The sequence below is a fragment of the Furipterus horrens genome, unplaced genomic scaffold (assembly GCF_987537825.1).
Source record: "Furipterus horrens unplaced genomic scaffold, mFurHor1.1.pri manual_scaffold_10, whole genome shotgun sequence".
Lineage (NCBI taxonomy): Eukaryota > Metazoa > Chordata > Mammalia > Chiroptera > Furipteridae > Furipterus > Furipterus horrens.
In genome coordinates, this window is record NW_028327180.1 from 90,753,153 (window position 1) to 90,769,007 (window position 15,855).

General features: G+C 41.0%; 1 protein-coding gene across 1 annotated transcript in view; it reads right to left on the reverse strand.

Moving 5' to 3' along the window:
- The window catches only part of GABRB2 (gamma-aminobutyric acid type A receptor subunit beta2), a 193,812-nt gene extending 179,200 nt beyond the window's left edge, over positions 1–14,612 (reverse strand). Inside the window, exons 1-3 of the mRNA XM_090288538.1 lie at positions 14,486–14,612; positions 14,238–14,329; positions 13,157–13,224 (exon numbers count right to left, since the gene is read on the reverse strand). Of these exons, the coding sequence (XP_090144664.1) occupies positions 13,157–13,224; positions 14,238–14,329; positions 14,486–14,562 (237 nt within the window). The 5' untranslated portion in view covers positions 14,563–14,612. The remainder of the gene's footprint in view (positions 1–13,156; positions 13,225–14,237; positions 14,330–14,485) is intronic.
- Positions 14,613–15,855: the final 1,243 nt, after the last annotated feature.

The window sequence follows — 15,855 nt, forward strand, 5'->3', positions numbered from 1 at the left end:
CCGGTGGTGCGAACACCCGTTAGCACTTCTCTAAAAGGAAGCACAGCTTTGTCCATATGTTTCAATATCTAAAATGTACATACTCTGGCTTCCAGTAACCTCACTTCTAAGAATTTACCAGGGAGAAATAGTTTTACAATTGCATCAAATATGAACACACAGGACTGTTTAACACGGTTTGGCTCACAATAGTAAGAAAACTCGCCCTGAATAATGATAATGTCCTTCAAGAAAGAATTGATTTAATAAACATGGTGCAGCTATTCAATGAAATTCTATGCAACCATTGAATTCTAGGTTGTAGAAAAATTTTAGCTGCATCAAAAGATGTTCACACACACACACACACAAAAAAAGATGTTCACAGAATAGTAATAAGTGCTGAAATCATATTATAAAACATGATAATTCTATTTCATGTGCATACATGTGAATTCCCCCAAAGTTGAGGTTTGGTGATCATTTTGCTAACGTTATCTGTTTCTGGGTAGTAAAGATCTCCACTTTTCATTACAGTTTACTGTATCACTGATTTTTCTATAAGGGGCAGAAATAATTAATGATAATTATTCAGTTAAAAATCACATAATTTTCACAAAATTGTAAGACAAATTTACGAGCTTTACAAAGCAAACATAACAAACAGAAGTCGGTTCAAGGTTTTATCATCAGTGACAAATTTAGAACAAATCAGAACTTCCTAGTCCTGCTTTTGAAATAAATACTGACCTCTTCACATTAATTATAGAAATCATCTCTTAAAAATGCAATACCATATTTTAGTACAAGAATTGCTTGCTTTCAAAAGAAATACAGACTTAGTATTTTAAAATTATATATATATATATATATATATATATATATATATATATATATATATATATATAAAATTAGGCCAGCTTTGTGTGTGTACACACACACACACAAACACACCTGGCCCAATTTTATCCTTATTTTTTTATCAACTCAGTTGTTTATTTGATAAAGTAGAAGAAAAGAGGTTATAAACATTGTGTTTAACCCACATATTTTTCCCAAGCTTAAAGAAGACAAATGTATTCAAAATGATGTCTCTTGGATTGACCTTGAAATATATCACCATTATCATTCTACACAAATGCCAATCATTTCACCAGGTGTTGTGAGACAGGTACCACCACATCAAAACAAGACATGGAGGGCTGACATTTTCTTCGTTCTAAAAGTCTCTTAGAAAATTTAATCAAAAATGAATTTTGTTATTAATTCTCGGGATTACCATGTACTTTTCAAGAGCAGATTTTTGTTTTGAGCAAGGGTTGAATTCATTCCTCAGTAATAAAAAATAGTTTATAACAACCAAGAAAAAAGTAAATCAAAATCTTCAACTTATCCACAAACCTTAAAGATGAAGAAACAGTGATAATTACTATTTTAAATGCTCTTCAAGTGACTTAGACTACTTTTGCATGTTATAGGTATTATTATGTTCCACTTGTTTGATTTTTGTACATCCCCCAAAGTCATCTGTGAAGCTGGAATATAAGAATTATTAACAATCATCTTGGGAGATTATAATTAAGGAGGTCCATTCAATTCTTTCAACTTCCCTTTACTTTAACTTGAGGAAAAACAGAAATAAATGCCACAGGAGACAAAAGGGGTTCAAACCCAAGTCCCACCATGAGGGCTGGATTGTCTTGGTTTTAATAGGTTCTAACTCACAGAAATCTTCTAACGCTATTTATTCACCTGTAAAATGTGATACTTCTTATTTCATAGTTTTGGAGATTTAAATGTTAAATCATTGAAAACTTACATTTCATTTCATACAGATTTCTCAATAAATGGCAGTAATTTTTAGTAGTGTTGTTAATCATAATAAAATATAACCCAGCTATATGTAAGAGATGTAATGTAATTTTTTCAAATCCTACTTTTCATTGACCCTTGTTATTTGTTTATAAACTATGAAATGCTTAAAATAACAGAGATAATCCACATATCCTCTAATATGCCGATTCTCTATCATGTAAGTTCAAAAGGGCAGTCGCTAATGATATACACATTCTTACTGCGTATTCTATAAAATACCCATTTATAGGAAGCAAAACCCAACAAACTGCGTGAGAAAGATCTTCTGCTACTTAACTATTGGAAGAATTTTACAAACTCTCAAGGACAGAAACCACGTATGCCTTCCTGCATCTCGCTCTCTGAGGATGCCTCTACCCTCGTGTCTCTTTTCCTCCCTCTCTTTAAAGCCCAAGAGCATTAAGTAGCGTTCGATTTAATCAAGTTTATCTCTGCTATGACTGCACTGAAAAATTAAAACAACAACAATAAAACTGGAAACCCAGAGCTTCAGGATTGTGGCCATTTTTTAAATGACAGCATAAACAATTAAGAGAGTTTTTCTTTTTCTTTTTGGTCCAGATCTGGGAATTTTACCACAGGACTTATTTAGAACATTTGCTTTTGACTAAAGCATCCCAAGTTAAGAAAATTCCATCACAGCACAGTTTCACCCATGTGGTCTAGCTGATGGTGGTGAGCATAGGGAGTTTGGTAAAATAACAAGAAAAAGCCATTTGAAAATGTGGTTTTCAAAGCTGGCTCATCAAATAAGGGTTTTATGGTCTCCTAAAAATGTGTAATTAAGATATTAAAATAATAACTGATCTTTCCAAATAGCAAGATAATATAATTGCCAGAAAATATTACTTCATGGTCTTAAAAAGGCATTGGCAAAAATGATTTTACTCAGATGTCTTATAGAACAGAATCTGACCTCCAAAATCCAAAGTCTAACATAAAGCATCCCCCCCAAAGTCTGAAAGAACTAAGGAAAAGTCTTTCTTTTTTATGGGGTCTATAATTCTATAGTTCTTTCAACTATAAATTTGGCAAGTACCTAAAATATGACTTTTAAAATACTAAGGGTAGCATTTTCTAACGAACTTCCGCTTTATAAAATTGGTTTGCCACAGAGGCACACTCATGTGAGTCAGGTAAATACTTATGACATTCTCCCAGCACACAACCCAGATGCAGATTTACACAGCCGTGCAACTCCGCCCCAGCAGAGCGGAGTGCTGGCTGAACCATGCTTGAAAAAGGAGTAATTTATACAACTGGTCCATCAGAGACACTCGGAGAGATCTTCAGTCTATTAAGTCAAACAATCATTTGGCCAAAGAAACAGCAGTATGTATTTACAAACTAAGTCTTGACATTCCTTTGTATGTGGATCAAAGAAAACTAACAGGAAAAGTAATTAAATTTTCTTTTTTCTTTTTTTTCTTTTGATCACAGTGACTTCAACAACAGCAGGTACACAGAATGCTGATTAGATTTTACTACCGGATAACTGGCGCCTCCTCACTTACATTTAAAACTCTTTTACATCTCTGCTTCTTCTTTGATGGTATCCTTTAAAATGGCCTACAGATCATTTCACCTAAGATTAAAGTTAAAAATATTTCCTGAAATATCTACAGTCGATGAAATGTCCACATTCTTAAAAACTGACAATTTTTAAAGATGATCTTTGTATATTTGTTTAAAAGCCAGTTAGCTGTCTGATTATATAGTCCTTTGTCAATCCTGTTAACTTGTAGTCCTAAGAAGCAGGAAGACTGAATAATTATTTTAAAACATATGCTCCTTATGGAAGGGATGAAGAGCACACTCTCACAAACACTGTTTTTTCCATGTTGGGGCGTTAGAAGTTTCAGATAAGAATAAATGGGGCTGTATCAATGGAAAAGAGCAATCGCCTTTGAATTACCTATATTATCAGCCCTACTATTCAGTATTACCCAAGAGCAGAATAAAACAGCCTTTAATTATCCATTATTATTCATTATATCCTTATTTTCAAGGGAAATGCAAAATTCTAAGCCAGCGTCAGGGCTTTCGAACACACAGGCTCCTGCACTCACCACCAGACCTACGGAATCAGGCCCTTGCACGGGCCCTGAGAACATGAGTGGTGCCACTAGACTTAAGTCTGAGAATTGCTGTGAAAACTTCGTTCTCACTCTTTTATTTTGATTTCTCTACCTGCGGGATACACCACTCTCCTCTCCCACCATCTGAAACACTCTTCTCTCCATCAACCCTCACCTTCCTTTCCAGGCAATGAAGATGAATCCTTCTGACCTTGGAGGGAGCCTTGGCCCCTAGGTAAGACCCATTTCATACCCTTGCACAACACCGCCTAATCGGCACAGTGTTGCTTGAGTGAGCACTTGGTAACTACTTGCCGGCAGCCTGCTATTCTGCGGTCCTTCAGCTGCTCCTCCAACAGAGCTGCTCAGTCCACACCAGTGCTCTGCTAATTGCAGGCCCTGTGCCGGGCGCTGGGGATGCACGCCTCTAACTCTCTGCTCTGCCTTGACGGCTTACTTATGTGTCGCTTCTCTAAGGTACACATAGATTTACCTGAAAAAAGGCATTAATTTAACTGTTGGCACTGTGTTAGGATAGAAGTTATTTCATCTTCCACTGCCCGACCAACTAGCTCTAAGTTAAAACCTCTTGGGGAATAGGTTGGCAGTATGGAAAACGAGACTTGGCAGAAAAAGAGAGAGAATCTCAACAAAATGAGCATCAGCAAGAGCCAGTGGGCTCCCATATAAACCGGAACAGAAGAGTATAAATCAATTTCTCTCTTCGTTTAATAAAATATATTTGCAAATAAAATGCACAACAGGAGGCGATAAATAAACCTGGTGTTTGTATCTTTTAAAAATGCAAAACCATCTACTTCCATATTTGAAAGTATTTTTATGTCATCCAAAAATATAAATTGATTTTGGAAAAACTAGTAGTATCAGGATAGAAACAGAGTAAAGAGTAGCTGTGTGAATGTGAGTCAAATTGATATATAAATTTTTAAAAAATTCCACCTACATGCTTTTTAAATCCAGTTTTCTATTATGCATATGACTTGTGTATTACAGTTAATGGTGCATAAGTAAAAGTTAATGTGTTTATTTTCAAATAATCTGTAGCTAGATTATAATTAATAATCTAGTAAACATATTTAAAAATCCTTTTTGGAAACAATGCACTGAGTAAAAAAGTAAATAGGAATATATTCATGTCTGTATATGTTTGCAAGATCATGGAAAGGGCATGAAAAAATACACACCAGTTTTCACTGGTGTGTGCAGGTTTGTATTTTTTTAAAGAGAGCATAAAACTGAAAATATTCATGGTCTGCTAAGTAAAAATATAGATAAGATTTCCTCTACAAAATACAATAATAATTTCAATGTGTAAAATATAAATAAGCAAATAGATAAGAACTAGAAGATAATACAGGCAAATTAAAAGTCTCAATGAAGTCATTGAATGTGAACAATTTTGGCTTTTGATGTTGGTATTTTAAATTTGGTTTTATCACAATGTGTTACCAATCATAAATGGACATGGCAATTAAACACAACATCTATTATTCCCTGAGAAAATCTCCTTTTCTCTAGTTGTCCGGAGACAAAAACAAAAAACAACCTACTATTCTTTATATCTGTGGTTTTCAATTGGGGACAACCCCCACTCCAGAAAACACCTGGCAATTTCTGGAGACATTTTTGGGTTTCACAACTGTGGGGATACCTCTGGCATCCTAGTATGTAGAGGCCGGAGATGCAGGTAACATCTTACAATACATAAGACAGTCGCTCCACAACACAGAATTATCTGTCCCCAAATGCCAACAGTGCCCAGGTTAAGAAACCCTGCTATAGAAAGATCACAAAACGTTAGTGCCCTCCCCTGAAATTAAACTCCTCCCCACCGAAGTTAAGAAAAACACCTTCTCTGATTTACATTCAGCTAGGAATTCCCACAATGGGTGAAGGTGGGAGAAGCGTGTTGAAGCCCACATGGGGTACTTCTAAAATATAAAACTTGAATATGTCCCTCCACCACCTTCTCCTGCAGGGGAAACCCACAGTCAGATCTTTATTTCATGCCACATTCAAACAAGCGTATTATTCAGGGTCCCCACAAAGCAACAGCAAAGAATTCGCCCTAATCATTAACTAAGAGAAACACACTTAAAAACTGTCAAATCAAGTGGCCTAATTGTTTTCAAATAGATAAATGCATCTTCTAGAGAGCAAAGCTTCATAATGAGTCTCATATACATTTAGTGGGATGGAGGACAGAAAGATCTGGGAAGAGAAGAAAAACACAATGACCTTTATGAAAACTGTTTGCAGGATTGGTTCTTCGGAAATCACAAAAATGTGTTCTCAGTGGGAAAAAAAAGTTTAATTGAAATGATTTCTTGATACTAACGGGGAAAAAAGGAATGGGTACGGTCTTTTCACAACGTGCCCTCCCCCAGGCTAACAACACCACTGAGGCAGCTGACGGTTCCTAGACATACACCAGCCAACATTTGGGGACAAACATTGGCCTTAATGGTTATCTGACAGATTCTGCTGAAGCAAAACATAATTATTAAACAAGTTAACAGCATCCATTCATAATGAAAGAAGTCATGCCATCAGCAACATCCTTGACTCCTCAAAAATCCTGCATAAATCTTTATTGCTTTGGTTTAAATTGTGCTCAATATATATAATATAAAATGTAAGTTTTTCAAGAATGAGGGCCACGTCTTATATTCAACACACACAGAATACAGTACCAATACTCTTCACTGAAGGTGAGGAGTGATAGTAACATCTTATGATTAGTTCATCTGATCCAGAAACAAACAACTACAGTAAAACATGGCACTCAAGAAATAAAAATAATGTTTTAAAATAAGGCCTTGCTACATTTAAAAGTGGAGTAAATGCGATGGCTAAGTTTGAGGAATGTGAAGTCAGTCATCTGCTGCCTGTGTGACCTTGAACAAGTCACTGAACCACTCTAGGCCTCAAGGCCGTCTCTTGCAAATAGGCTGAGAGTGACCGTACCACTTTTTTAACAGGAGGATTCGATGAGATCATCGACACCACACGTGCACAAGTTATGGCTCAGTAAGCAGTTGCTATAATTATTTTATTGTACTAGTGTTGCAGTGATGGTGGGAGAAGCCGGGCACTGTACACGAGGAGGCGACGGGGCAGGGAAGGGGAAGGAGGAGCAGGAAAAGGAGAGAACACGATAGCTCGCTGAGATCGGGCAGGAGAACTACGCATAAGTCAGAGTTAAGCCCGCCTGCAGTCAGTGAGGGCTCGCACACACCGTCCGCGTCGTCGCGCTTCCTGGGTAACGTTCCGTGTGACCTGACTACACTTCCCCACTCCCCACAGCGGCCGACCGCAACCTCCTCTAATCTCAGCAGAGATCCCCCATGTCACAGAGAATACAGAGGTCTTCAATGAAGCAATCGTTCTGGTAGCGTCCATCACCCCACCCCACTGCCCGCTCTGTGGCATTTGCAGCCTGCGCCCTTCTACGGGCCACCATTCCTCCCGATTGTACGACTCCTGTCTGCAAGTGCCCTCTCGTTACTCCACTTCAGATCCAAACTTCTCAGAAGTGCAGTTTAAACCACTAAACCGCCTCTCACTACGTTTACTAATGAGCTCCTGTGACTGTTTCTGGGAGACAAGTCTCAGGACTTATTTCCGTTGATCACGGAGACATCTGACTGACAAGGAAAACAGTTCTGAGATGTTCTCAATTATATGATAGCCGGCCAGAGAGTGAGGGGAAGAGACAGAGCAGTCAGCTTATTAAAAACAGCGGACCGCTGACAAGGCTGCTCACGCTCCTCAGCACACGTTGGGGCTTTGTGGCAACATCCAAGCGGTCACTAGCCAGCCACAAACTGGGCCCCTGCGTCCCCCATGTGCGTGAACTTGGTGGACTGTTGCCTGCAACCAACCAAAGGCAGTTAATATTTCTTCCTTACAGACTCTGCTCCTGTCATAAAACTGCCCAGGCTTCGCCTTATCGCGACCCCCGCGCCTCATTTGTAGCCAAAGTAAATTCTTTCAAAACAACTTGCATCTTTCTTCTCTAAAGCCTAATGGATGGAACATGGTCCTCAGCTCCAGTATGGCAGAATGTTGCTTTTGTACTTAGCTCTCTTGCTGGCAGTCTAGACTTCACGCCCAAGGGCCTGCTCCTTACGGCCTAATATAAGAGGGCTTTCGGCCGCGGAAGGGTGCTTTTTTTGTTTGTTTGTTTAATACGACACAACCATTTTTTCTTTTGTAAACTCTTGTGTCTCAGCTTTGAAGACATTATTATCTGTAGATTCTCCTACTAACTCTGACTGCTGCTTACTGACTTATTAATCTCAGTGAACTCCTTTTTACAGTTCCATCACTTAACAATTGCAGCGCTCCCCAGAACTCTGTTTTTAGCTGTCTTCTCACTTTCCCTTTTTAATTGTATGCATTCATACAGTTATAACTAGTACCGCTTACATGCTGACATGTCCAAGTTCATCTCTCTAGTCATGTCTCTTTACTTAGCTCGAGATGTTTACTTTCCAATCACCTGCTGGTTACCTCCATTCCGGGATTCCGTGTGTGTGGAAAAGTTAGCATTTCCCAGATTGCCCACCCCTGCCTTCTCAATTGGGCCACTCATTCTGTCCTACGCATCAATAAATGACACCACGAGAGACCTGGGATTCACCACGTCCTGTCACCTCTACTTTGTAAACGCCCCTATTTTACATCTTCTCCTCTGCATCCCTGTATTAGTTAGTCAGTCCTTCCTGGGTTTTTGCAGTGAGTTTCCACCTCATCTCCCAACTTTAGGTCATGTTCCACTTCAATCTACCCACCACACTTCAGAAGCATCTTCCTGAAATGTGAATCTGTTTCTGTAATTTTCCTATGGACATCCTTTCCTGGGTCCCTACAGCCTTGGAAACTAAAATTATAAACTCTTCAGCAAACCACAAAATTAGCCTTCAGAATCTGATCACCGCCTATGACCTCAATACCAACCCCTATCACCTCCTCACACCTCCTCCCAACTCCAGCCGTTTTAAGCTACGTGAGAACCTATAACCCCTATTTATTTCTTCCTGTGTCTTATTCTTCTAAATGCCACCTTTCTGTGTGGGACACATAAGCACAGACGTGTAACTCCCATTTTCACTTACCTAATTTCTATGTAATACCTCAGTACTCCATGTTCTCAATACTCCCTGTATATTTCCTCTTTCAAAGCACCTATGATCCTGCATTGTGATTCTTTCTACATTTATTGGTTTAAAGAGTAAATGCCTTGACATTTGGGACTATGATTCTATGTTCTGTTTCTCCATACTTAAGGGATAGCATCTAGTCAATGATAACAAGTTACTGTCACAAAACAAATAGTTCACCCAATACTTGTGGCATTCATCAGGAGTCAAACATTCAACCAACCATTACATAGTCAAAACCACATGGGGAGAGATCGAATAATCTTGTCTATGTGTATTATATAAACATAAATTAGGAAGACAAAATAATATGTAAATATAAAGCAACTTGAAATGCCAAATAACGAGTGATACAGTAGTCAACAAGTCACAGAGAAAGCCACGGGAGACACAGACCATGAGCTACTCAACTGGATGCTCAGAAAAAAGTTTTAGGGAAAACATAAGACTTACACTAAGTACAAGCACAGTAGAAGCCTGCAGCAGAATTCACAATAGTGAACATCTATACGCTAAGTTTCATGAGGTCAGGGAACAAGTTGGTATTGTTCACTGCTCTGTTCCACAAGCCAAACACAGGGCTGGATCATGGTAGCCACTAAATAAGCATTTTTGTTGAACTGAATTTTAAACTTTGCAGCTGGCAAAGAAAACATCTGGGGTTTTGGGTTGGTTTTTTTGTTTGTTTCTGTTTTTCGTTTTTTAGAGGTAGCGCGTTCCTCCATTCACCATTCCATAAAAAGGTAATTTGTGTTTGTATTTATTTACTAGAACTCTTTCCTCAAAAGTGAAATATGACAAATACAAACCCCATCGTGTTGTTTGAAGATAGAGAAGAATCTGCTTCAAATGAAGTGAAAGCTGCTGGAGTTCATAATCCTCAGAGCCAATTTTGGATCTTAAAAAGATTCTTAACAAAAAAATCCCTGCCAGTTTAACCAAGACATCTAAAAATACGTAATTCTAAAGTCTAGCTTTCTGCTCAGGAGCATTCTAATTGCCATCACGTCCTTCCAAAGACGTCCACTGAGCCAACCTGAGTCACATGACTGAGTAAGACGCCGTCATCACCCTCCTGAGTAGGAACTCAGGGCTGCATATCATTTAGGGTTTCTGCATTTTCCTTAGTCTATGCTGATTTTCCAAGTTTTCCTAGAACTTCTTCCTACCCAACAGAGCCATTACATAATAAACCAAACCAGAGACATATGTTCCTTTGAGCTGGAAATCAACTGAACATGTCCCCTCTCATTTCAAACATAAGGGAACTGAGACAGAGTCATGTAAGTTACTGACCCAGCCTCACTAGGGTAGCAGCTGGAGTGACAGCCTGCTTTTCAGTCTCCTACACAGGCTACGCTCATATAACACCAATACCTCCCCCACACGTCATTTCATTAATCCTGCTAGTCACCTGAGACAGGTAAAATGGGACTATGGTTCCCTTTTAAGAGGTGAGTCATTTCCTCGGGATGACCAAATGGCAGGAACAGAGCTAGCATCCAAGACTCCTGACTCAGTTCAGGGATTTTCTAGCATTGTCATTTACCAGGATCACCACACTGACAGGGGCCTTTTTCTTTTGGTGCAAATGAGTCAACAACAATTTCAATGGTCAGGTGCCTACCATTCTTCAAAGGAAGATTTGCCGTAATAAAAGGAAGTTACAGTTACCAGAGGTTGCAGGCCACAGAGGATAGTAAGGCAGAAGCATGTGTGTTAGTCAGTTTTGAGGTTTCACTTAAATAATCAATCAACCATTCTTTCAGAACTGAATCTATTCAAAATATCCTGATCCTTTTAGATCTGTATGTGGGGGGCAAAAGGCTACAAACATCTCACTTTATTTAGACACCAGTGATGGAATTTCCCATCTGTTGCTTCAAGTGAAGTAACCATTATTTCAATAAAACAGTATGCATCACAAAATTTTTCTTTGAAAGATTAATTTAAGATCACTAAGACTGCTAGCTAAAATAAGTTTATTTGACAAAGTAAAATGTGTCTGGACAAGCCCACGTGTCTTAGCATTAGGCTAAGAAAGGCTGATCATTAAGGCTGCCGCTGTCCTATTTACAACCTGACATTTGTTTTTACACTTTCAGCGTCCCATGATTTTTCGGCAACAGTAAATGACTTTAAGAGATGACACTTCACCTTCACTGGGTCTGTATTTTGACTAGCGGGTCTTGGTATAGTGTCCAATTCAGATATCTCTCCAAAATGCTGCATACAGGTAAACAAGTGAACAAAACTTCACAAGGAAAAGAAAGTCCTGTACTAAACTATTTGGAATATAACACATCTAAGTTCTTAGTTGATCTACTGCAGCGACTTCTAATCATTCATTATTGTCTCTGGTTTCTAAATATTTCTTAATTTTTCTATAAAACCCATGTTTGTGACACTATTAAGGAGAAGGTGGAAAATTAAATTTGGGAGGAGAAAAAATACATAAATAAGTCAAAATGCAAAAGAGAGGATTCTGATTCAATCGCACTGGGGCACACTGAACCACACCTCACAACACACTGATGGAAAAACCTCTAAAATCCTACAAAAGTGGGTATTTGCATATCTGAGAAATTAGTTCCCTAAGAAAGAAATAGTCTCTACCCACATAAGATTTTCAAAATGTGTGGGACATCTGAGGTTCTGAATCCCCCAATATTGCCTTTAGTCTGTGTTTATATCCTGCATAGTAAGAACTCACCCAATAATTAGAAAACAAGAAGATACAAGTCATTAAAACATTACCAAAATAGTTAAATACTCCACCCAGCAGTCATAAGATGTTTCAGAATCTTTTGGAGAGTCTACAGGGGCACGAGGCTGGTTATCTGAGCTTCCTCTTTATTTGCATTCTGGGAATATGGAAACTTGTGTGATGTTGAGACCATATCCACTGGAGAGTGCTTTGGCTCCAGTTAGTAAATGTCCTAACTTTAATGTCCTGATGTCTGGCCTACAAGAGTTTAGCATTAAACCTTACGTACCACAACCTCATCTTTCATAGGGCATTCTATTTCTAGTCAGAGCCATGCCACAACAAAATCTTCTGAGGGATGTGCTTTGTGGCATCAGAATAGAAAGTAACGCTGTCATCTTACACTCAAATGTGGCCTTTCTAGAGAAACTTTTCCAAAGGGGAAAACTTCAAAACACAAAATAGAAAAGTCACAAGTAAGTGGGGGTATCTGGGACACTTGTCTTTGTCTTGTGTGCCTGCAGTGCCCCAATATGGGCAGCAGGGGGCGCATCTGCATGAAGCTATCCCCCACAAGGGTTTCCCAGTTGGGAACACAGAGGCTTTTTCTTTTTGCACTTGCCTTAAGTCCAAGGAGGTAGCCACTAAGGAGTGCTGATATTCATAAATTATACAAGCTTAGGACAGAAGGCGAATAACATCGCAGAAATAATTGGAGATGATACAAGGGTCTTAGCCTGCCGTTTGAAAACAATGGTGACCAGTTTTTATTTTACTTATTTTGGTGGCCAGTGGGTGTAAAGGAGCTGGGGTTGGGGGTGGGGGTGGGCTTGTCCTCAGTAGTAAAGGCGCCACCTCTGAAAGCAACAAGTGGACATGAGTGCCCCCTGGCACATTTATTCAGCCTCTATGCAACAGTTTAGTTTATAGGTAATCTCTCTTAAATGTTAAATCAAAACCCTCCTCTCTTCCCCTGACCCCACCCCAAACCCAGAATATCACTTGATGAACCGATTTCCAACTGAACCTCAGGAAATGTGGCTTCTGCAGGGGGTCTCCTGCATGTGGCTGCATTTTGCATGTGAATGGGTGATGCATTTTACTCGCTTTATGCCAAGTCCCAAGCATTTGAACCATGTTGGAAAAATCCTTAGGGACCAGAAAGAGCAGGGTCTGAAACCACAAACACAGTGGATTCCAAACAAAAGCCCCTGCCCTTCCCCCACCTCATACACACGCTCACACATATTCCACCCCACCGGCCGGCTCCTTTCTCTTCCCTACCCCCAATGGAGGTCTGTGGCCACACAGCCAGAAACCTCAGTACTCACCATATTGACTTCAGAAACCATATCGATGCTGGCAATGTCAATATTCATTCCCACGGCCACGGGGGGACCTGCAAACCAAGATGGCCAGCCACGTGATTTCTCAGAACTTCATTCATTCTTAGCAAGAGTTGTGCCCCGGGAATGGGATACTCTGCTCCAAGTCCCTCCCCACTGTTCACCCTCAAATTCTTCAAGTCCCTGATCTTTTTTTTAAAAAGGGTGCAGGAGCTCCTCTAGGAAATGCTCTATGGAACATGCACACACGTGTCCTGATGGATGAGGGATTCCAGCTCTGTGTATATATGCAGATGTCTCAGCAGGAGAACACACACAACTCACAAAAACACAAGAACATTCTAGCCCAAGGGAATTTTATATATTGCATTGAAACCTTCCTCCTCATTCACCCCCACAGCTTCTGTGTGCAGGTTTTTAACTCTATGAGCTTCATAAGACTCTGAAGCAAAATTAAATGGGCATATCAGGGTTTCTAGGGTTGCCGCGACAGGGGTCCCTGGCCCTTCACCCCACGATGCTCCAAGCCCCTTGATTGCCCCGCCAACCCCCGCCCCCCATACCCCGCTACTCCACTGCCCTGAGCGACGAGGCTTCCAGGACTGGATAATATTCAGACACCAGCCACTTTAAACTGTGGTCAGAACTCTTCCAAAGTAGGCGGGCACAGGGGGTTAATGTGACTTTTCAACCAATTGTCTGCACATCTTGTCCTCAAAAACGTTCACGACAGCCTTCATTAAGCCAGGTTCTCTGGGTACACCATTAACTAAATTTAAGAGATTTGTATCTCTACGAGGCAAAGCCAGTGAAGCAAGGATTTATAATAGTGAAGCCGAAGGACAGTTATCACCAAATCCCACTAAGAGGGTCTCACTGAAAGATCATCTAAGTGCTGCATAGTAACAAATTGGCTTAAGTTTGGATCACTTTCTCAATATGGTAACACAGAGAGAGACACATTCAATACACCACATTCACCCCGGTGAGGGAGAGGGAAGAGACAGCAAGCACAAAGCTCAAAAGACAGCTCGGTTGTTTCTTATTTCCAAGGCAACCTTATTACCTCCAAAATCTGGTCTTAGACGAATGTCATAGCCTTTCAGGAGTCTATCCACCGTCTCTTTAACCAGTGACATATTACTAGGATCATTGACACTGAAGAAAGAAAAGACAATAAGCAGGCATCAGTACGGCAGCAGGCACAACGTCTTCAGCATCTCTCTGATCCTCACTACAGATCCCGGTTTACAGAGGTATGCAGACTGAGCCCTTCAAAGTGAGAAAGGAAAAAGAAACGCTGGGCACACTTACCTCTGCGCACAGACAGCAGCGATTATTAAGGGAAATGACCAAATCCCAAAGTAGCCCTTTTTCCGGACTCTCCACATCCCTTTAGTTTTTGATGGGATTGAGGGTTTCACTGAAGAGAGCAGATCCAACTTAGTCTGCCCAGTGCAGTAATTCTAATGTGAGGCGCATGCGCACGGCGTACCAAAACATCAAAGGGGCAGCAGCCGACTGCCTGGGACCTAGCAGATTTTCTTGCTAAGAAAAAAATAAAAATAAAAAATTAAAGGGGAAAAAAGGAAGCACATATAGATGTATAATATATACATCTCCGAGTACTATAAAAAGTCACCCCACAAGAAGACCCAGAGTAAAAATCTTCGCTGTCCTTTCCTGCAGACAAAAACAACTAGAGTGGCTGGTAAGTTTCGGCAGTTGCGGGAGGCAGTATTGCACCTCACTCACGGCTTTTGGTTTGTGTGCATTTTGTGTGTGTGTGTGTGTGTGTGTCCCCTAAATATGCAAAACCAGATTAGAAATTTAGGGAATAGCAGGTGTGGATTGCGAGCGGAAGATGCGCGCCTCGGAGGTCACTTCTGGTCTCAGCAAGCACAGGGGGAGAGGAATTTGAACTTTATTTCCTTGGAGGATAGCATCCCCAACCTGGGGTAAGATGGGCGCTGGAGATGGGGGTTGTGTGGTGGGGGGAGGGAGAAAATAAACCAATGGGCGGAGTGCTGAGCAATCCGTTGGATTTGGGGCTGAGGGGGAGGGGGCCGGTGGAGAATGAGAAAGACACCAAAAATAAAAACGGAAGCCAGAAAAAGAGAAAAGGAATAAAATGCTGCCTGGTCTTTTCTAGGAGTCAAGGCGCAAGCTTTTCTTCACTACTCACGAGCGATTTCTTTCTCCTGCTCTTCACCCTTTGCCCCCCATTCCCCGAGAAGAAAACCTCGGGGTCCCGGTTTCTCGCGGTGTGACGTGCCTGACCCGCTAGTCCGGATTATTTATAGCAGAAGGAGGGGGAGGGTGGCGAGGGGAGCAGAAAGGCAAGGCTGCCTCTCCAGGTTTTGGTCTGATTCTGCAGCGGGAAATTAATAAGTAGGGAGGGTGGGGTTTGGAGAGGGGTGATGGGATATGGAAGGAGTTGGGGATGCAGGAAGCCAGCGCCCTAACGTGGGTGCGAGGGGCGAGAGGGCCTGGGCGGCGACACGGTACAGGTACAGCGAGGGCAGGTGGCGGAATGGGGAGGGGGACGCGCCCAGCGCGCCCCACGCCCCCTCAGGGCACGCGCGCACGTGCAGGCACTCTCCTCGCCGCACCCGCCCTTCCTTAGCTCACGGGCCCGCGCTTGCTGCCCACGGCTGCTGCGAGCCGAGCTCCCGCCCCTGGCC